We start from the raw sequence: 23,147 nt of genomic DNA, 5'->3' as shown, positions 1-23,147 counted from the left end.
AGACGGAGAGGAGGCGCCATTTTGCGCTGCTGCGGGAGACGGTTTGGGGGGTTCTGGCGGGAGGGAGGTGGTAGCGGGACTGGTAGCAATACTAGCAACAGCAACAATAGCGGTAGTATCGGTCGTGGGTGCGGTTGCTGATTGGGACTAGTGTCCCCGTTTGCCCATCCCCGTGGCCAGGACTGTCGACATGAGCGACGTGGAGGAGAATAACTTCGAGGGGAGGGTGAGTAGCCATCCCTATCCGGGCCGCGCTAAAGGGGGATGAGCTAATCCGGGGAAGGCGGGTGGGCGCTCTGCTTTCTCAGGCCCGGTAGGGGTGGGGGCAACGCAGCTTGTTTCTAAAATGGCTTCTTCTGGCGTTCGAGTTTCGACTGGGCCGTGGGCGATTCGCGTCCCTCTCCTTATCTCCCTATCTTGACGACCGGGCTCTGAGGAAAGTGGCCCAGCGTGGAGCTGAGCTCCCCTGCCTTAACCCTCATGCGTTTCCTTCTCCCGTCATATCTCTCCGTCCACCTCCGTCGGGATGCGGGCCTCCACCCTGCTAACGCAGGTTTTTCCTTTAAGATCAGGGCTTCGGGCTCTGCCGTAGCCCGATGTTTCTCTATTTTCTTTCCTTCCCGTGATCTTGAGCTGAGCTGTTGTCCCGACGCTCACGTAATCTGACGGGTCCGGGCTTCAGGGTCGCTGCTCTTCCTCGTGCCCACTCTGCCAGCGGGCAGCGCCGGCCGGGATCCCATCCTGGTCGTGGCTTGGGAGAGCGGCGTCCCGCGCAGTATAGCCGAGGCCTCTGCCCGCGTAAAAGAGGAGGGATTGAATCCTTTTGTGAGAGGTGCGCTGCCTCTCTTGTCTGTTGGCCTGCAAACAGGATCTTCGGACCAGCTCTCCCTAAACTATCGGGGAGATACGGTCTTTGTTATTAAACCGTTGACGTTCATAGATCAGGCAGCTGAGGGCTTTTGCTCAAGAAGCTACTGTGGCTTTGTAACCTTTTTAGACCCGTTGCTTCTCTCTTCTCTCTGATCGCTGCGGGTTTTCATGTACACGTATGACTGGTCCCTTCCATTTTCAATGTGTTTTTTTCTTCATAGTGATGACCAGGGCAAGCAGGAAATAGAAGCTGCTTGAAACAAGAATGAAATGTTGCCTTGTCGCCACTCCATCACTATTTTTTTTAATTATTATTTTTTGCAGAGTTTTGGGTTTGTGCCTTTTTTTTTTTTTTGGTTAACCTTTTAAGAGATTGTTTAGAGAAACACTTGAGCATCCTTTTGGTGACTCTGATGAAGCAGTGACAGCAGCTTTGCAATTATACAGGGTTACTACCTGGGGAAACAAACAATGAAATCTTGGAAGAGCATTGTCATATTCCAGTAATTATTTTTACACCAATATTGTTACCCTTTTGTAGTATTAGTAAAAGGGAAAAAAAAAAAAACAACCCCAAAACATTCTTTAGTCTGAGAGTGCTGTACCTGGCTGTACAGTGACTGATGCTACTTCCTCAGGTGAGGTAAACAAAATCTGTTCATGTGTTGCTTGCTAGGACAAAGATGCCTGTACAGCTAAGCTAAATAAACTAATCTCTGAAGGGAAAACCTGCTGACTCTGAGAAAGTTGAAAAACAAATAGGCTTTGTTAATTAAAAAAAATAATAATACTGTAGTCTCACATTTCACAGTAAGATTCCTGTTTCTCTTTAAATTATTTTCTTGTCTGTATTCCCACGGATTTTCTTTGTTAGGAAATACGTATGTTAGGTTCATCTACAGGATATTTGTATTTCATTCCTTGATAGACCTCTTTGTGTTAAAAAACGAATACAGCTATGTGGTTTCACTATATCTGCACTCCTTTTTGGCCAAAAATAGAAATAAAATAACATTTTGAAAGTATCAATTCAGAAGAGTGCTGTGTAGCAGTTCCTGTGACTGCTGCTTCTTAGTTGGCATGTTCTTTTTTCTTTTTTTTATTCTTTTGTGGTAGAAAATTTATCTCTTGTAAATTGCTGCTGACCATGTTGAGTCTTTGCTTGGAAAACTTTTTGTCTCCCTAAACACTGGAATTTCTCGCTCAATTTGTCATACCTAGTGGTATTTTTTTTAATAACAGAACATAATGACAGGTACTTGATTAATTTATAGTTTGGGTGGGGTTTTTTCCTACTAATGAACATTCATAAGTGGTGGTTCTTTTCTTCAATAATACCCTTGTAGATGCTACTAAAGGACATGAAATAAATTATATTTGTCTGTATCTTAATTTTCACTGAAAGTGCTCACAGGCATCAAATGTGTAACTTTGGGGCTTTAGTGTTTAGTCTGCTTTTGCCGATTGGATGGAGCTGTTATGTCCTGAATGTCCTGGAGCTTCAGTTTACTGTATGCAGATGCATAGAAATGAGAGTATGGCATAAGTTTTCAATGGAAGAAAGAACTGCAGAAACTGGAAAAGAAGTTTAAGAATCTGCTTTCCTGGAAATTGCCCCAAGTCAGAATTCTGAGTACCTCTTCCGTTCCCCACACACCCACCTCTCCTTAAGTTTCAATGCTGAAGTCTGATGCAGAGTTTTTAAAAACTCAGTGCAAAAGGAATAAGGGAGTTTCAGTTTAAGTCCTTCTATGTTCTATCCACATAGCACTTCAATGAAAATTCTTGCATGTAGTGGTGAAGTCATACCAAGATCAAGGTATTTATTGATATGTATGAAGTTTAAAAAGTGTTTTCCTTTCACTACTTTGTGAAGAAAAAAGTGCTCATATATAAATAATATTAATTCAGTTGTTTGGTTTTTTAAGTTTTCTCACAATGTTATCATTAAATATAATCTTTTTTTTTTTAATTGGCTTTTAAAGCTTTTTTTAAACCAGCCTTAAGGTACTGTCTATATATATGCTTTGCCTCTAATTGATGGTACTAAAATTTTGTTAATTAATTTGAATGGGAAGTTAAGAGTAATCATGGAAATAACTTTCCAATGAAATTGATCATTTGCACTACTTGCAAGACTTGCATTTGTAAAGTGTGAGACACCTTGTTGAAGGAAGCATGCATAGTTCTTATGTATGCGAGCAGCTTTTGGGTTAGCTTAACTACATGTCTTCATGAAGTTTGTATGCAAAAGGCTTCATTTTTCATGTGTTCAAATGTTAGTTACCTAAATCTCATGAGCTTCAAGATTGCTTGGGGGGGAGGTGGGGCAAGGAGGGGGATGAGGAATCGGGTTAGTTACTGCATTCAACCTCTCCTGTGGTGGCAGTGTGCCACCTCTGTGGAAGGGAAGGTGCATTGCTTTCCATACCTCTTGAAATACAGGTGTGACAATCTGTTTATGCTTGAGTTCTGTATTGCCTTGGAGAGTGCTGTGAATACTCCGTGGTTTCTAGTAACTGGTGTGGGGAAAAAGACTTTTTCTGGAAGTCAATTTTTTTTCTTAATCAAGCTCAGTAAGTTCTAGATTGTTCTGCACTAACTGGCAAGACTGATGTTTTTGAAAACAAATTCCATTTGCTATCTTCAATATGTGATAAAGGAGTGACTACAGAATCCTTTCCGAAACGGCATATTTTCAAACCTCAGTGAGAAGATTAACTTGTAATTTCAAAAAGTTTATTGCTGAGGCTGCCTTCTTCTTTTTAAATTTTTTTAATCAGACTGCTGCCACTGTGAAATGCATGAAGCTGCTGACATTAGTAACTTCTAAAATATCTTCAAGATAGCACAACTTTTTGCTTTCTATACAGACATTTATTACATATGCTATTGAAACGTTTATAGATGACCACCTGATTAAGCTATCATTTTTATTTTTAGTATAGAGTGACAGAATATAGTATGAAGCAAAAATTGTTTAATCTCTCTGGTGAGTTTCAGGGAAATTTGTCAGAACAGTGGTTAAAAGGTAATCTTGTCCTTTCTCATAAATGAGATGTCACTAAATTGACAGTTTTATCCAGTGATTGGAGGCTGCTACCAAATTCTAGTTTCTTTTCAGTGCTTGCAATTTTCTGTCACCTTATAAAGTTTGGCTTCATTAATTATTATTTTTTTTTTTTTAGTTTAGGCAGGAGTTCTTAGCAGGATTTTTGTAACGTCTGAACTACCGTTTTGCTGCTCTAATGGTATTGCTAGACTACCTGTCCTGTACGTTTTTTCACCCTGTGTTTCTCCTCAAAGTGAGATGAATTTCAGCTGAAACGTCTACATGATTTAATGATTCAGGTCTTTTTCCTTCTCACTGCACTTCCCCTGCTTTGCCTTGGAAAGCCTAATTTAAGCTTACTCAGTTCTTATTCAGAGTCTCACTTAAAATTTTGGTAGTCTTTTTGCCCTACTTTGGAATGGTAAGGTGGTGAACACAAGTTCCAAGACAGAAGAGTTGTATGAAAGAAAGAAGCTTTGTCTTTTGTTGTTGGTCGGTGTGGTGGTAGTTGGTTGTTTGTTTTCCCGAGGGAGATGAATGGTAGATGTAACTTGCATTTATTACATTATTTAAACAGTTGTTCAAAGACTGGATTTATATAATCATGAGGTAGTGGGCAGGAGGTATCATTGCCATACCGCTTTGTTTTGTGGTGGTCTTTCAGGGAAGACAGAAGGTAGAAAGAATGAAAAATACTCTTTAGTGCTGTCTTTAAATGCTCCTAGCTGCACCTCTTCGTATCTGGAGAATCGTTAAATGAATCTGCAGTCTATTCAGATTTTGTGTTTGCCTTTCATAATTTATTTGGCTACAAGTTCCACTTCTTGGTGAATCAGTGACCTCATTTCCTGATGTGTATTTGAAGAAGCCACCATAGCTTATTCTGAGGAAACACATTCTTAAAATTAAATTATTTTTTAATTGTGATTTAGGTTTGGGTATTTTTTTGTGTGTTCGTTCTTTCTCTCTCCTCCCCCCCCCCCAATTTTGCCCTCTTATCAATAGATGTAACAGTTGCTTTGAAAACAAACTCTAATCTGAAGAATATTGGGGAAGTTAGCTAACTGTCTTGTCTTCTGGGCTGTAGTGACAGCAAATCTAAATAGTTTGACATGGTCACAGTGAGAAAGTATTTGTAAGTTTATAAGAGTGAAAGTAGTGACCGGACAGTTGTGTAATAAAGCCAAAGGTACTAAAATACATAGTGCTTTGCAATATAGTTGTGGGATGAGAAGCAGTCTTATCAGTGGCCCTTGCATGACAGGACCTTTAAAACAGCAAGCTAAGAAAATGCTGAGGATCCTGAGAAAAAAGTTAGGTGGGTCCTTTTTTTGTTGTTTGTTTTAGTGGGTTTGGGTGTTTGGTTGTTTTTTTTAAGCAGCATTTAAATGAATTTTTGTGATAATCATGGAGCTAAGATTAGAATGTTTAGATTGCTTAAAGACTAGTATAGAGCAAAGAGATTTTAATGCTTTGGATAACTGAGGTGTCTATTCTGTCATTAAGTATGATGTACTAAGAAATGTTAACTTTAATTTTCTCATATTGCAGAGTGGATATAAATTGTCCATGCAGAACAATTGGGTTGTCCTGTGATGCAGACTAAGATACAGCTTGCTGCTTACTTCCTTATAGTAGGAGGTAGAGGAGAAAAAAATTCTTTAAATACCCCATTGTGACTCCTTGAAGCTCTGAATCTCTTAATCCCTGTTGGTAGTCTTGCTGATACAAATCTTATTAGATATTTTCTCAGTGTCATCCTTAAGTCCTTAAACTCTTGCAGATTATTGTGATTCCCTTAGTCTCTCCTTTTGAAGAACTGTAGGAGCTATAACTAGGTGATCTATGTTGCATCAGAAGATGAGATGTAATTGACTGCCAATGACAGACACAGTATGCAACTGCTAACAGGTAATCTCTCTTTAGCTGCAGTTTACATCTACAGTTAACTTTGTTAGAGGAAGTTTAAAATGTGTAAGAAATTCTGCTGGTCTCTCTGTCACTCCAGTTTTTAAAGTTGTGTATTTGAGAGTGCAGCCCCTAAGGGGTTTAAACATACTTCCAAAAGGACTTGACCTACGTGAAATGATGAAACGTTTGCTGTCGGCAAGTTAATATAGTTATCATAGTATGTTATGGCAACTTAATATGTTATCTTAAATGATAGTGTTAGAAACTCTGTGGACAGTGTCATAAGATGCTTCAGTTTAATACATAGGGACACTATGCTGACTTCTGCGTTGTATGGGACTAATTTGGTCCTTATTTTATTTTTAGCGCCTGTCAACCCTTCTAGATTATGCAGTATCTGGTTTTGGTGTTTGTTGGGTGGTGGTTTGTTTGTTTGTGGGGGTTTTTTTGTGGTTTTATTTGATTGGTTGGTTGGTTTGGGGATTTTGGTTTGGTTTGGGTTTGGGGTTGGTTTTTGTGGTTGGTTGGGTTTTGGTTTGTTTTACTCGTTTCCAAAGTTCTTGTTCAAGAATTTGTCTTCCAAATGTAAGATGTATAAACACCACAGTATCTTCATTAAGGAGTGACTGAGGAGGGGTGAATTCTTTTGTGTTTTTATTAAAGGTTGTTTTCTAAATCTGAATGTCACATTAAATATTTTTTTTTCTGTGTTGCTGAGCACTTACTAGAGGGAGAAGTGGAAACTAATTTTTACAGGGTATGAGGTTTAAAGGGAAGACTTAAAGAAGCTTTTGAACAATGAAGAGTACAAATATAGAGGTGAGGTGTTAGAAAAACATGTTAGTGTTCTAAAAGGAAATGTTTGGGATTTTTTTATAGTGAACGGTGGATTTCAAATGTAAAAATAAAAAAACTCCAAATAAAACTTGGTAATGTTTAAGTTCCTGTAGATACTTCTGTTTCAGTGAAAGTCATGTATCTAGCAGCTAGCCAACTTAGTAATGGAGATGTAATGCAGACCTGATTCTGTGGTCCACATGTCACAGCCAGACTTCAAATTTGGCCTTCATTGAGAAGTTTGGCAGGTCTATCATCCCAGTAAGTGACTTTATCCATGTGTCCCTTGTCTTTTTTAAAGAGGTAAAGGAGAAAGGTAGTGTGGCTGTAATACTTGTTAATAAGGAGTCTTTCAGGGTTCACTTAGAGTGGATTTGTTGTCTTGAAATGCGCATCCTTTGAAAAGAACTTCAGCCAAAAGTACTGAAGAATTTTGACTGCAGATGTGGATATAGGCAGAGTAAGAAATAAATTGAGAAAAACATGGTAAGGACAGCCAGGAGGAGAAATTATGTAAACAAATATGAAATATAACGCTTATGGGAGGGGAACTTGCTATGCATTTTTTTCATTAAGAGTTTTGCACCTTTTTGTGAAGTAACATAGCATACTATTTGGGGGAGTGGGGAAGGGACAAAGGGGGGTGGTGGTTATAGCTGAGCTCTGTAGAAATGCTGTACACTTTGAAATCTGAGGAAAACCTAACCTGCTCTTTGTTTGCTTGTTTTCCTAGTTTTTCTCTTGTGTGCATTACCATGCAAGAAAAAAACCCTCGTGTCTTTACTTATATTGGATTGCTTTGAACTGTACTATTATACATCCTGTTTTATATGGATTAAGTTATATGCGAGGAAAACAGGATAACAATGAGGAAGAAAATTAGGAAGATAAATAATTTGTGGCATATATCTATGTGCATGTATTATGCGAGTAAGTATGTGCATAGATAGGTTTTGACTGGAAATCTTTGGCCATTCTGTTGAACTGAGAGTGTCTTAGTAATAATGTGTAGCAGTAGAATTTGGGGTATTTGATACCGGGAAATACATAGTTGTTATTTTAGGGGGGAAATAGCGGTTATTGATATCAATACTTTTATACACTTGTGCTGATTAGTTTTTAGTTTGTGTATCTTACCAAAAAAATCCAAGAGGGGAGGAGGGTAGCTTTGAAAATACAGTAAAACACTGAGAATTCAGTAAGCTCTTTGTTAGAACATAGACACTTATACAGTTTTAAAGATATTTAAAAAAAAAAAAAAAAGTTGTTTTATAAAATAGTTTCTTGCACTTTACCTGCTGGCTTTTCAATTTGGTAGATAACATCTGAACTCCAGCAGAGTTTTATAATCCCCACGTGCTTAAATATACTAAATGTTCTTTTTCCATTAAGGTTAATGTTCGTGAAGAAATTGAAGAGTTTTTTCCAAGAATGTGGAAGATAAATCAAGATAAAAGAAGGCTAATGAAAAGTATTAAAGAGCAGAAAATTAAAATTGAATGGGGGAAAAAATTGAACAGAAGATTGGTCAGATAGAAGCGCTTGAATATTTTTTTAAGGCTATAAGGAATTGTTTGAATTGGGGAAGAATACACGAAGTATGAAAAATGAAAAACTCAATGAAGAATGAAGAAAAGTAGAAAGCAAGAGTGAAGTAGAATTAAAAGAATCTGGAAGAATGAATGGGTCCTAGGTTAAGTAAATGTATGGTTTATGTTCCAGTGTCTGTATGATCAAGTTGTAGATGAATTTGCATGATTACTTAGTTAATAGAGAATTGGTGATCTGGTTCAAGCAGGGACCTATTTGAGGAAAGCATACAATATTAACAGTGGGGTAGCAAAATGAAATTTGTTTTGGAGGGTATTGCCTAACCATTTGTTTTTCAGGAGCAATCAATATAATAGAATTACTGTACTTTAAATGTTAGGAGTTAGGCATTTATACAACCAATACCATTTTTAATACTGTCTTTTTTGTTAGGAGTCTCGCTCCCAGTCAAAATCTCCAGCTGGGAGTCCTGCTCGTGTAAAATCGGAGAGCAGGTCAGGATCTCGCAGTCCATCAAGGGCTTCCAAACATTCTGAATCGCACTCTAGGTCAAGATCAAAATCAAGGTATGTCCAGGAAGTTATTCATGTTAATTCGGTGTTACTGCTTATGCCTGTTCTTTTGGTACCTTGAGACTTCTTTTATAAACTTTCTGTGGTTTATTGACAGGGCTGTGTTAATTTGTGTGCATGGATGTGAATAGAGAAAGTGATAGAAGTGATAGAAGTGATAGTAATGTAGAAATTGCAACTTAAATTTGCAGGTTTATCTTTTCAGATGAGATTACATCTCAGGTCTGTAAAAGCTCCTGCCTCTTTCCCCCAAAATCTTATACGTGAACCTTCCTTTTAGGAAAAAAAGAAAAGTGAGAACTGCAGCAAAGATAGTTGCAGTTACATGAAAAGGATGAGCTTTGCAACTGTTGGAAGAACTCTTCTTGGCATTCCTTCACTGGAGGCTTATCCTACGTATTTTCTCTTCCATCATTGTACTGGTGAAAATGAGGAGAGCTATCAAATTGTTCTTTCATCAGTGGAGAGAGAAACCATTTGTAGCTCTGGAGGGGCGGAAGAGGAATTAATCCATCTTCCCTCTTTATATGTTTCATGCTAAGGCAGCTGGAAAAGTTACTGTGCTCTGAATTCATGAAGTTCAGCCTAATGTTATACTTGCTCTTGCAATGTTTAGCCAGATACCTACAGTTATTAGGATACGCTGTCCTTATGAAATCATGCAACTTTGATGGGATAATGCTTGTTAAAAATTGAGCTTACCATTGGCTAGATGTATGGAAAGATACGCCTGAGGAGTTAAGCAGGCTTGGCTTTTTGTCTTGAATAATTTTCAAGCCTGTGTGAACTTCATTTGTGGATGTGCGGCACTGTAGTGCTGCTGAACCTTTCCGGTTTTCATCGAAGACAGATTTTAGTGTGGCATATGTCACTTCTGTATCATTGTGCTAATGTTAGTTACACATGCAGCCATACAGATGAAAGTTTGAACTTCAAGGTTCTGAAAACTATTGTGAATGTAATCCTCATGGTATGCCAGATGTACTCTCACAAAGTAAAAAATGATACTACTGAACAGGTTTTCAAATATCCACGCACTCTATAGATGTGCAGAGTAGAAGAAAAATATTTTAACTGTAGAGAGCCTCTTAAAAAAACATTCTCTAGGAAATTTAATACTTGCAATTGAATATGTTATGTGCACATGACCTAACTAAAAGCTTTCTCTCTATTGAAGATCCAGGTCCAGAAGACATTCGCACAGACGTTACACTCGTTCCAGGTCCCATTCCCATTCTCATTCCCATAGGAGACGTTCTCGAAGTAGATCGTATACACCAGAATACCGTCGTCGAAGGAGCCGTAGTCATTCTCCAATGTCCAACAGAAGAAGGCACACTGGCAGCAGAGTATGTTCATGTTTACCAAGGCTGTGTATATCATTGTAGTGCAGGTTAACCTGCAGGCTGAATTTCGTGCTGTCTCGTCACTGGAGAATAGGGGATTTTGGATGGGGAGGAACGGTCAGGGAAGCAGTCTCTGTCTTTACAGCTGGGCACTTACTTCTTGGACCTGCAACTGGCAGAGCAGTTGTAGAAATTAACTGAAAGCCATATGTTGCAAGCTAGTATGTGCAGATGGGTAACATCTGCTTCTGTCTGCTTTATAAGTTGAACCTTTCTGATTTTATTACAGTTCTAAGTACATGTACCCTTCATGAAAGTGATACCTTTTCTGTGCATGCTTGCAACCTGATAGTGTTCAGATTGACTAAAGGACCCAAAGAAGACAGTTCTCAAGTATTTGCTTTTAACATGCAATACGTTATGTTGAAGGTTGCTTGTGGTTTAACTCAAAGAAGTGCATCCACGTGTTATGTGGTAATGTATAAATAGTAATAGATGAGAAAAATTTACAGCTATAAAATAAGCCTTTCAAAATATAAAAGAATTCTCTTTGTGCACAGGGGGAAGTATAGATACACCAACCAACATACTAATCTTTCATTATTTTGAGACATTTCTCCAAATTCTCTTTACAATCTGTTTCAGTGCCTTAGCTTCTAGTTCCACATCATTTCAGGCTACTCTAAATGAGTGCTGTTAGACATAGGTCTGCCTCTTCTTTGGTGAAGGCTCTGGTACTTTCCTGGTCCTTGTAGTTTTTATCTAAGTGCAGTTCTCCAAAGAGTGTAGGTTTTTTGCAGGCTTTTGCATGCAGGTGAAGCAGCTCACCAGGACCAGATAAGATCAGTGTGAGAGAGAAGACAGTGTGTGGAAAGGGACAAGACTACAGAAGTGCTTATGTACAGTGGCTTAAGCTGTTGTGAAGCAACATTCATAGCTATGCTTTTTGTGGATTGTTGCCAGTGTGTAATCATGATGTAATAAATACGAATCTAGTGTCTTGAAAAATTGGCAGCAGTAACTGAACTTTAAAAGCCTTAGCAGATTTCCTGGTGAGGGATGAATGAATCTACTTTACTACTTTAAGAAATATTTTGCTCTGTGAAGAAGTCTTTTTTGCCTTGGAAACGATTCTGTGAAACGTGAAACTTATTTTCACAGTGAATTTCACATTAGTTCCTGTCATGGTCTAACTCCAGCCAGCAACTAAGCACCACACAGCCACTTGCTTGCTCCCCACCCCCAGTGGAATAGGAGAATCAGATAAAGAAAACTTAAAACTCGTGGACTGAGATAAAGACAGTTTAATAGGACAGCAAAGGAAGGGGAAATAATAGAATGTATCAAGAAAGTGATGCACAGTGCAGTTGCTCACCACCTGCTGACTGCTGCCCAGCAAGTCCCTGAGCTGTGGTGCCCCCACCAGCTTCCACCAATTTATATATTGAAGATGATGTCATGTAGTGTGGAATACTCCTCTGGCCAATTTGGGTCAGCTGTCCTGACATGTGTCCCCTCCCAGCTTCTTGTGCACCCTCAGCCTCCATACTGTCAGGAGAATCTGAGAAGTTGAAAAAAAAACCCTTTTGTCTTAGCTGTTGATAAGCAGCATTTATACTAAAATGATAGCGTGTTACTGACATTATTCTTATTCTAAATCCAAAACACAGCAATAAATCAGCTGCTAGGAAAAAAAAATTTAACTTCAGTCCAGCCTAAATCAGGAAAGTTCTAAGGAATAGTTCTAGTAATGTCAAAACAGCTCAAATCAAACATTTTTAATTCCCCAAATAGCAAGGTCCTAAAGACACCCGGAAAAATTGTAGCCATTTTTCCATTTCTGGTGTGGTAGAGAGAGCTTGCATACTGTATTGATGGGAGGTAGTGAAAAAACTAATATAAAAGCTGTCTTCTAGTCTTCCACAGTCAGTGTAATCCTTCTGCTTACGATGTAAATGTCACGTTTTGCTTAGGGTGCACAGACTGATTCTCAGTACTTGGCCTCAAAAAGTAATAAGGTTTAAGTGCAAAGGAAATGTAAAAAATAACTATAATACTGTGTGGAGGGACTTGTCCAAACAATGATTTAAAAGGCTGGGAGACTTCATTATACTCTCAGGAGTTGCGGTAATACCAGAGAGTGTGGCTGTTAATGGCACTGAATTATCAGATGGATTTGAAATGCAGAGTTTAAAAACTAATCCTAAACCTGTATAATTAAAATTTTCAAATGACAAACTGTCAGTTTTTGTTCTGTTCTTCAGCTGTATTAAGGAATTGTAGAAGATTCTTACCTTAAAAGTTTGACCATTAACAAATGGAAAGACACTTCAGATACATGAGTAGTTCAGGCATCTTAATTTTTATAGCGGGTGCCTGGAAAAAAGCTCTGAGAAGAACATGACAGAAGATTTAAGCCTGTTTATTTTTGAATCAGGCTGAAAGGCAAGCTCTGAAGCATCAATTACTGTGCATCTGTGGCTTTGAAAATCTGAAACTGACATACGTGTTTCAGCTGTGTCAACTTAGGGATATTATTTTAGCAGAAACATTAAATCACTAAGCCTGTTGATGCCATTTTAAATTGCTGCGTGTAGTATAACAGGTGCCAGAAGCTTAACTGAAAAAAAAAAAAGTTAATTGATAATTATTATAGCAGAATTGGCATTAGATCAACTCTGTGGCATGTAGAGAAAATTTGAACCTAATAGAGAAATTGTACTTTGCACAATTTCGTATTTGACTTCCTGTAGCTGAAGTGAAATACTGAGTAGATATGTATCCCACATCACATTAAAGAATCAAGAGTTCTGCTCTAGAAAATTGTGCATGCTTTTGGATTAGTTTCACAGAACTGACCTTCAACAGTGTTTTGATGAAAGCAGCAGGTTGTTTTTATCCAGTTCACAAGTGGGAAGAGATAAACTTTGAAATGTAAATACTGATTTTCAGTGTAGTTGAGGAGGAAATGTTGAGGGGGGAGGAAGTTTTGATAGAAGGTATAGTTCAACTGGCCATGCTTAGGAGCTCAGGTGTTCAGTGTGTGCAGTTGGAGGCAGCGTGCACTCGAGTAATAGTGGGTGGACATGCAGAAAGGCTGAAGGTTGGAGTTCAGGCTGGCTGACCTTGTCTCTTGCCTTCTCTTTTTAAATTAATGAGAGTAGCTGCTTTTTGAAAATACCTTATATTTGGAATACTAATTGCTAAAGTGTTAAGCTTTGTAATAAACTATGTTTAGTTTTCTTCAGATGAAATGTTTTTACTAAGGGAGACACTTTGATGAGAGAATGTATTATTTGGGGTTTTTTTTTGAAACTTAATGAGTTGAACATTTGTCTCACCAGGCTAATCCAGACCCTAATACATGTCTTGGAGTGTTTGGTCTCAGTTTGTATACTACTGAGAGAGATTTGCGTGAAGTCTTCTCCCGTTACGGACCTTTGACTGGTGTCAATGTGGTTTATGATCAGCGGACTGGACGATCGAGAGGATTTGCGTTCGTTTATTTTGAGAGAATTGATGATTCTAAAGAGGTAAATTCATGCTTTGCTTCTTTAAATAGGTGTGCTCTTTCTGTATTGTCTGAATCAATATCTGTTAAAAATCCACATGGTTTTGTGTATTCACTAGCAGCTTCTCACAGTGAGGTTAATTAAAGATTTCTTTATTCAAACACCATGGCACTTTTTAAAGAGATTAAGCCTTTAGGTTCCATGTTCAGGTGCTTGGGAACATTTTGAGCATGTGCTGTTTGTATTGAATCACTAACAAGCATCTGTGACTTCAAAATGAAAGTATGTATTTTGAGAAACCTCCCAGTAGGCTTTTTTAATATTTTGAAAGTTAACTTTTCAAAGTAGCTTTCTGTATGTATCAACATCCTGAAGATTCTCTTTACACTCCATGTTCTTCTCTGAGAGCATTTGAAAGGTAGTGGGGTTTGTCTTGACTTTTGACTTCCCTAGTTACATGGATAGCTGTAAACAGACTGAGATTTGTTGTTAGTAAAATTGATAGAATCAAAGAATATGAACTGCAGCCTGTGTTAGGTTCACCACAGTAAGCAGTACTGTTTCAACTCTGTAAGGATACTGTGAGCTTTACTACATTTACTGAATTGTGTAGATAAAACTACTGTTAAAGACTTCTTGTTTTTTCACTTAGTGAGATTATCGCTTTTTGGACAAACTGAGTTACAGAAGTCAAGCATCTTATTTGTGGTTTAAAAGTTTTGGGCATATGGTTCAGATTTGCTTTTGATTCTGTTTGTATTTGATAACTACATGCATAGTGCTTGGATAGGATTCTTTGTACTTAGCATTGAAGGGAGGAAGAGAGACAGCTATGGAACCCAGTATCAGTAGCTGAAAAATGAAAACTGATGCTAGTTGATGATATTTTAATGAAAAAAAAATTTCATGGGTGGTTTGGTTGTATTAGACTCATGATCTTGACTGGTTTCTGGTATGATACAATGGAGAATAGGAAGAGTAGGATTTGCAGATATATGTATGTGTGGTTGTTGCAAGTTCTAGGGGTAAGTAAAAGGACACAAAACTCCTTTAGTATCCCTTCTGTATTTTCCCACTATCATTTAGACAGGTTGAGAAAGGAGTTAGTGGAGTGGGTAGTTCTATATTCATTTTCAGTGGCCTACTCTCTCTTCTAACTTTTAGCTTTCTATTTCATTGCACTCCAAGCCCACTGGGATTTTGGAAGTGTGAATACATAGCATGCAAAATACACAATATTTCTTAGTACATTCATGTGCCAGTCTTGTCTCTTTTACAACTTTCTATGTCTTTAGTAGAGTGTTTTCCTAGTTGCCACGGGCAATGGTCATGCATGACACCATGCATTTCTTACAATGTTCCGTGTAAATAGCATGAAGTAATTTGTTTAGTATAAAGCTGCTTTGGCAGATGCTGCAACACTGGAACACAGACAGACAATATAGAAATACAGAAACAAAGATGAGCACCTTATTCAGGAACTGAAATGATTGGGAATGTAACTAAACCCATTTTTTCCTCCCCAGTAGGCCTAGCATGAAGAGTGGGAAAGGATACAAAACCTCCCAATGCTTGGCATTTACATAACTTTAATACTTTGGCAAAAAAGGACAGAAGAAAAGTTTGTCTTATTTTGTAGGCCTTGAGGGCAGATTTGAGGATAGCAATAAGTGACAGCTAGTATAGGAAAAGGGGATACAGTTACAGCATGAAACTCTTGACAGGCCCTGTAGGAGAACACTGAAAGGCATGAAGCAATTCTCTGTGTGGAAGATAGATCACATCTGAAGAGTGTGTATAAAAGCAATGACATGTTAATTACATTTCTTCCTCTTCAAAACCAAAACAAACACCACCAGCAGCCCCCTAGCACCCTAAACATCCAAATAAAGAATATCAAACTCTCGATGAAATGTTGAACTAAATGCCAGCGCTTCTACAGCAGTCATAGATGGATTAAATGTATAGAACTCCACAGAAAAGTAAGGCTTTCCCATCATCTTCACTAATGTTGTTTTAAGAGAGGTAACACAGGGAAGCCTCCGGGCTGACATGCTCTCAAACACTGTTAATATTAAAAATTTACATCAAATTAATTGAGTAGTTACATTTAAACTTTCGTGACTTGGTTTAAGATAAGTGAGTATTGTGTGGATTCTGTTGTGACTGAAATCCCTCCAGATCTTGGTCATCACTGGTTAACTTCTGTTACGAATTGGATGAGTTACTGAGCTGTCCAGCTTTTCAGTAACTCACAATATAAAGTGTTCATTGTTTAAGCTGAAGCTGCTGTGAAAGTACTACATGTTTGTAGCAAGAACTCACCTGAGAAGAACTAGATACAGCAACTGCTGGTAATATGGCATTTTCTTTTTTCTTACCTACTACTTACATGCTCTTTGTAGTTTTGACAGTCTTTCAGAACTGCTTCCTGAAGTAGTGTTCATTAGCAGTCAAGACAAACTTCATACCAATGAACTGAGCTGTGAACATACTTCAGTTGCCAAAAGACCAGAACTATAACATGGTTATTGTTTCAGATTGCAAGACATTTAATCTGTGGTGCAGACGGTCTTAAAAGCATCACTATGGATCAAAACTTCTCCCATAGCCTGTTGAAAAAAAATGCTTCAAGTATTGTTTGTGGTGTCAAAAGGGACCCTTGATATTCTGGAAAATAAGAAGTTCTCACATATTTGGAATTAAAAGTTAGAGACTTATGGAGAGTCTGAAATACTATGAAAATTCTAATACTTGCAGAAACATCCAGTTACTCATTCTGGTTCTCTAAAATTGGGTATTCCTTGACTATGAAACTCCTTGTACTTCAAGGACAATTGAAGCTCTGAAAACTATATATTGAAAAATTACCACTGACTACTGTTTTTTAAATATTTCAAACAGTAGGGGAAGCTAATCTGTTACGTCTGTTCATCCCATGCTGTACCTGTGATGCAGTGAGGAGGATGATGATGTTATTGTTTGCACTAAATATATGAGAAGGACTGCGAGTGGGGGGAAAAACCAAAACAATGACCAAAAAAAAACCCACAAAACCACACACCCCTCAAAACCAAAAATAATCAAGAACCCCCACTAAAAACCCCAGTGACCAAAACTAGTCAGTATCTCGTAGAGTTACTTTTAAATATGAAAACATATTTTCAAAGTGAGTCCCAGTGTAAGTCACTTGTCTTTGACTATTCAAATTTGGTCAGTCTGTGCATTACTAACTTTGTCACGATGTCACGTTAGTGAAGTAATGTGAGGCAGTTAGACACAGCCAAAATGAAAGCTTGCTGATCTTTTGTCAATAGAAATGTAAACTGACTGTTAGAATCTGACTGGCAGAGCTGAGGTGTCTCTTGTCCCCCAGTTCCTCACCATACCTTTCCCCTAGTAACCACAGTGCAGGCTGCAAAAATTTCCCATGTTCCTTTTCCAGGCTGCTCTGTGTGGCATTATACAGACTGAAAAATTAATTTCTTTAGTGAATTCTTGATTGCTTGACTACTACCAGTCACCTGTGTAAGTTTGTGCATATCATTAAAAGGTCATAGTTTCCAAACTTGTTTTACTCTCTATGAATGCTAATGTGTATAAATTGCCACATTCTGTAATAAATATAAAATGAGACTGGAATCTGTAAAATTTGGTGCTTGCTTTCTAACTCTTTTGAGCCACTGGGGGCCATGATCCTGTAGTTTGGGAGCTGCTCATTTTGTCAAACACCTTGCAGGTAATTTGAAGGAGTTCCATCCATCGTTTTGGATAGACTGCTGTAGGTTCAAAGCTGTAATGTAAGACTGAGTTACTACCTGTGGCATTCCCAACCCTCAGTCTTGCATTTTCTGACTGCAAACATCTGGACATGTGTTCTGGCCTACAAAGTCAATTTTTTGTTAAAGTTTGCACCCAAAACTGGTACTACGTGTTTATAGGAATCCTGCTTGCTTGCTTACTGTCATCTTGCAAAAGCTGTGCAAGTCTTCTAACAGTGGTTGGGTATTTGGAAGAAAATCCTGGTTGAAATAAAAAGGGGCTGTTGACAGTCTCCTAAAAGGGTGTTGTGTTTCTTGAACCCCAAAATAATTCATTTTTTTTCTTCAGAATACATTGTTTGATGGTCTGGGAAATACGCTTCTATCTCTTCAACAGTATTTGAAAATCTCTTCTGCCTTGTTAGAGCAAATGTGCCTTTTTTAACCCCACCTGACATTTCACTCTTCTTAGTAGCATTCATGTATACTCAAAGTCATCAAGAAAAGCAAACTGAGGTTTGTTCTGAATATGCTAGCCAATAAAATACAGAATACAAATCTCTATAATAAACTTGAAAAAATTATTTTCAAGATAACACACAAGTGTCAGTAATTGGGGTCACTAATACATTTTTACAGCCTTTGTACAAAGTATCACTTGTCTGAAACCAGGTTTGCAGATAGGGATTTTAGACTCTCGGATTGCATTGGCTTGGAAGGTAGCCTCAAAGGCCATCTTGTCCAACCCCCCTGCATTGAGCAGGGAGACTTCCAACTAGATCGGCCTGCCCTGTGCCACATGGAGTCTGAACTTCAGTGTCTTCAGGGACAGAGCCTCAACCATATCCCTGGGCAACCTGTTTCAGCATTTTACTGCTCTCATTGTAGAGAACTTTCTTACGTCCAACCCAGCTCTGGTTTCAACCCATTCCCCCTCATCCTATTGCTGCAAGCCCTTCTAGACAGTCCTTTCTGTAGGTCCCCCTTCAGATACTGAAATGAATCAGTAAGGTCTCCCCAGAACCTTTCCTTCTCCAGGCTGAATAGCCCAAATTCTTTGAGCCTGTCTTCAGAGTAGGTCCATGTGTCTCTTGTACTGAGGGCCCCAGAGCTGGACACAGGTAAAGAGTTGTATTGGTGATATTACAGCAATCATTAGCTAATAGTGTCAACTGAAGTACTTTGTTTCCAAGACTTGAGGTGTTCACATTAAGGATGTTCAGAGAAGGATGTAGAGAATTTTCAAACATCTTTGGAAGGAATTTCCAGTTGCTAGTGATGGAATACAAGTGATTGATACTATTGATTACTGTTGAATTCATAATGGCTTATCATTCTGCAGTTGCGGGATGTAGTCAGAACTGTGAAAGGCTTTCTTATGTCTGTATTTCTCTTTAAAAAAATACACATTTTTGTAGTTGGCAGTTACTGCTGACAGCTGTTGAAAGCTAAGAAAATGAGTTTTGGTATTGGATAAGTCATTAGACACTAGCTGGGGTGTGGTGAGTGTCATGCAGACTGGTAACTAATCTTTATGCACTGAAATGTAACACACATTTCTTGGTAGTTCCAAAACAAACAATGAGGTTTTAAAATTAATTCTTCATCTGTCCTGCAGAAACGTTGCTTTTGTCTATACTGCTCCTTAGGTCAAACCACTCTTCCAAGAGGTGTGTTTTTGCTTTTTAATTAAACAATATGCACATGCCAGATGTTCTGGATTTGAGGTGGCTTCTTTTCAGCTAAACTTAATAGTCTGCAAGTTGTTGACTGGACATAAAGGTGCCATAAAGCTAAAAATTCCTTACCTTTAAAAACGATTTGTATATTGCTGTATTTCCAGAAAGACGCTTTTCATCATGAAGCTCAATTTTTCAGCCAACTATTTGCAGCCTGTATTTTTTAGGTTTGGTTCACATACCTATTCCCAGAATCTGGGGGCAGTTTTCTTTTGCTTCAGATTATCCCTGTGGAACTAGTAAAATGTAAGCTAGCAATCATAAAACATACTTCTGTGTATGTTGAAAGGCTTGAGACGGTCTTTGGCTGTGCCTTGCACTTAGCCAAAGCGGAGTTCTAGTTTTGAGTGGGAACAGCCCTCACTAGGTGGCGATAGAGTCTAGACGGAAACTGCGTTATTTAGACGCGAAGCTAAGTGTGGTTCGGAGGTTAGTGGTAATTCAGTCACTGCCACTTCGGGGACATCACAGTTAAATCATGGTGGGGGTCAGCGTTTTCTTTCCTCTTGTGGAACTTGTATGTTAATTCAGTGAGTTTATTGTTAAGAGAGATGCAAAAATTTGCATCTCTTCCATAGTTTATTATTTAATAAATAAATGCACTACTTGGAGACATTCCATGTCTTGAGGTTGTGTGCTGTTCCTCACAGTTAAATAATAGCAAAGTAGTTCTGCTCTGTAACTCCAGAGAGTAACAGTACTGCTTTTCTACACATGGAAAATGAAAATCACGTATATTGGGCTAAGTGCTGTGCTTAGTATCACAAGCTAAGCTGTGTGTCCTAGTGTTTCAGAGATCCTGGAGCAGCTGATGAAAGAATAAATTTGTTTTGAAAATTGTAATAGCTTTTAAGTCCAGCATTAACTGTTTGTTGATTCTTAAGGCTGGGGGAGTGTGTTTTGGGGGGTTGGGTTTTTTTAGGTTATTGTTGCATAATATAATTCTCAAAAGTACGCTGTGCTCCTTTAAAAAACTATTTTTGTTGCTTGAGGTTGTGAAAGGCCATTGTATTGATTGTCAAAAACTAGAGAAACGGGCTGGGACACATCGTGAGTGCGTGCGGGCTGGGGGCGAGGCTGGAGGCACAGGCTTCTCGAGCGCAGACCCTTCTGTGCGTCGCTTTAGCAGGCTGCTATTGTGAGTGGGGAGGAAGGTTGTAATTAGGTATCCATGTAGGCTGAACCCGCCATTTTACTAAGCTCTGCTGGAGTAGGTCCTTGTAAGGGAGATGGCAGGAGGCTGGGAGAGCATGAAATGGCAGCCGACTAGCAGTAATCCGGCCATATGCACCCTACAGGAAGCCACTGTTTTGCACAGCTTTTGAATCCGCCCGGCCCCTCTGGGTCAGGCGGCTGTAAGAAGGATGCCGTTTCCTGAAAAAGCTGGTTTGACTTTCAGTTTACCTTTTTGGTGGGTAGAAGACAAAGTCTAAGGAAAGTGACTGTTAGTGGTTAGCACTGTGCTCTCTTAAGGAGGGAGTCCGTGTCGTGTTAGTCCCGCACCTTAGTGCAGTCCTGCAGCACTGCCGGCAAACAGGCCAGGGACAGAGATGAGCCATTCGCCACAGTGGGGCACTAGTAACCAGCCAAAATAAAACAATTTCAGGGCTTGTTTTTCTGATGGAAAATAATGTGTTTTGTGTATAACCTTCCATAGTTCCAGTAGGTTGCAAGTTTCACATCCCTGTTCTTTGTCTTTCCTGCAGGCAATGGAGCACGCAAACGGTATGGAGCTGGATGGTAGGAGGATTCGGGTGGATTACTCAATCACCAAGAGAGCACATACACCCACCCCAGGCATTTACATGGGCAGGCCAACACAGTAAGGAGTTCAGTCATTTCCAGTACTGGTGCTAAAATGGATTGAAACTGAGTGCTTGGAGTCTGGTTTAAGAAAAAGAACTAGAGATACCTTTTTAAAGTTTTTGAGTTATGCCAATTATAATTTTATCACAAAGTTACTAATCTAAAGAGAGTGTTACTGTGGTTCATAATGTGTTACTCAATCCTGTCACAGTTTTGTTGTCTTTATGTATATAAAAAAAACCTGGAGGAATTATTTGGAGAAATCCAAACAAAACCACATAAACAAAAAAAGTCTCTATCCAGCATGGTCAATTAATGCATCCTTACCTTACTGACATTCCTTCTCTTTCAATGGGAATTAAACTCTAATGCCTTGTGGACTGTCTGGAGGGGTTTGGAGGTGGTCTTTCTTTAAATGCTGCATTGTTAGATTGTTTTGTGGCATAGTTACAAGTATCTGGTTTACAAAAATGCTTTTTAAGAAAAGCTCTTAAATAATTTGAATCACAATGAGGAGTAGATACCTAGTGTGATGATATTTTTGTTTTCCTCCCTTTTCTATAATAGCAGTGGAGGAGGTGGTGGTGGAGGAGCAGGTCGTCGCCGTGACTCATACTATGACAGGGGGTATGACAGAGGATATGACAGATACGAAGAGTATGATTACAGATACAGGTATCTTATTTTTTTTATCCTACTTGTGTTTGAAAAGTGGATTTCTTGGAGGGAAAAATCCCTCCCCCCCCCCCAAAAATAGGAGAGGCAAAAATGCTGCCAAGTTTGTAGCAAGAGTGTATGCAGAATCTTGCTATGTGTTAGAACCTCATTGCGTTAGGTTTTGGGGGATTAAAGTAGTCATAAACAGAAGTGTTTATATAATACGGGTTATACAGTAAACAGTTGGACAAGGGTTTAATTTTGCTACCTGAAGGAGGTAGAGCATGTGCCATATAAATCTAGCAGACAGATAGAAAAAGAACTTCTTTTTTCCACGCTGTATATAGAAACAGGGACAGCTGATACACAGGGCTGTTTAAAAAGGGGTTATTTGTAGATGAGATTTTTAATGCTTGACATTTCATAACCTTCTGACTGTTTTGAAAGTTATCTAGTTTCAGAGGATGTTGTTCAACAAGAATTGTAGGCATCTGGAAAAGCACTCTATGTGTTTGCAAGGCTAGTGAGAGTTTATTCAGTTCTTTATTTGGGAATAGCTTAGAGTTTTAAACACATCAAATAGAGAAATATAAAAGCATTTGTTAAATAACTGTAAGCCACGGCCAAATAAAGCTGAGATCATTCATGCAGGCCAAGTCTTTCAGTGCTGAGGAAATGGTTCTCTTCTGTAGAAGTGATGTGAATAAGGCTTCTTTCATAATGGATCTTGTTGGGTGACTTTTTTAATTTCCTTTAAAGGAGACGATCACCATCGCCTTATTATAGTCGATACCGATCACGGTCACGATCCCGTTCCTACAGTCCAAGTAAGTAAATGAGGTCCGGCTGCTTAAACCTTGTTGGTACAAGTATGAATCGATTAATGGAAGCTCTTTAAATGGGAGCTTTGAACAGGAGAGGGTCTGGGTACCGTTTGTTTACAGTAATTGTCTCTATCTTTTTTGCTTCCCCTCCGCAGGGCGCTACTGAAGAGCAGAAGGTTTAGCATTGAGGACATGATTTTTAAATAAAAAGTTGGGATCTTACCTTCCTTACTGCTTCCTTTCCAATCCTCCCTTCTTTGTCCTCCATCCATCTCTTTTACAAACCTTGGTTCATTTAGAACATACCTTCAGTTGAAGTATTCCTGTTTTCCATCCCTCCTTATTGTAATACTCTTCAATATTGTAATTGTTGTAGGTTTTGTGTAGTAAAAAACATCTTAAACAAAATTAAATAGAGAACCCAAAGTGCTGATACATTTTGGAAGTCATTCCTATTTTGGTTTTAAGACAATTGGACTCCTGACTAATCAGAAGACAGCATTGGTATTTTTAAAGCTTGCATGTCATATGTAGTGCACACAGTCAGATACTTTAATATAAACCTGCATTTCCAAGTAACTTGTTAATCTTTCTGTTAAAATGTTTACCTATTACTTTGACAAACAAGTAACGACTTTGAGCCTCTTCTGTAATGACAAGTTTGCTTAGGTAGTCATGAACCAGAGGATTTCTTTCTCATTTTTGATTT

The 23,147-nt window shown here is 38.6% G+C and overlaps 1 protein-coding gene across 2 annotated transcripts; it reads left to right on the top strand.

The window, feature by feature from the left end:
- Positions 1 to 23,147, top strand: TRA2A (transformer 2 alpha homolog). Of its 2 annotated transcripts, none has more exons than XM_054161185.1 (8): positions 1 to 226; positions 8,654 to 8,787; positions 9,971 to 10,142; positions 13,484 to 13,672; positions 20,858 to 20,973; positions 21,528 to 21,632; positions 22,374 to 22,441; positions 22,594 to 23,147. In XM_054161185.1, exons 1-8 carry the CDS (start codon positions 191 to 193, stop codon positions 22,602 to 22,604), a joined length of 831 nt encoding a protein of 276 aa, XP_054017160.1. In that variant the 5' UTR covers positions 1 to 190; the 3' UTR covers positions 22,605 to 23,147. The 2 variants fall into 2 exon arrangements, with proteins under 2 accessions (XP_054017160.1, XP_009906993.1); XM_009908691.2 differs by having other exon boundaries at positions 3 to 226; positions 21,525 to 21,632.

Source organism: Dryobates pubescens, chromosome 4, assembly GCF_014839835.1.
Source record: "Dryobates pubescens isolate bDryPub1 chromosome 4, bDryPub1.pri, whole genome shotgun sequence".
Taxonomy (NCBI): domain Eukaryota; kingdom Metazoa; phylum Chordata; class Aves; order Piciformes; family Picidae; genus Dryobates; species Dryobates pubescens.
This window is presented reverse-complemented; position numbering and strand designations above follow the sequence as displayed.

Coding starts and splice junctions, on each gene's coding strand:
- TRA2A (XM_009908691.2), top strand. CDS start 191: ATGAGCGACGTGGAGGAGAATAACTTCGAGGGGAGG. Junction 13,673..20,857: donor GAATTGATGATTCTAAAGAG/GTAAATTCATGC, acceptor TCTTTCCTGCAG/GCAATGGAGCACGCAAACGG. Junction 21,633..22,373: donor GAGTATGATTACAGATACAG/GTATCTTATTTT, acceptor TTTCCTTTAAAG/GAGACGATCACCATCGCCTT.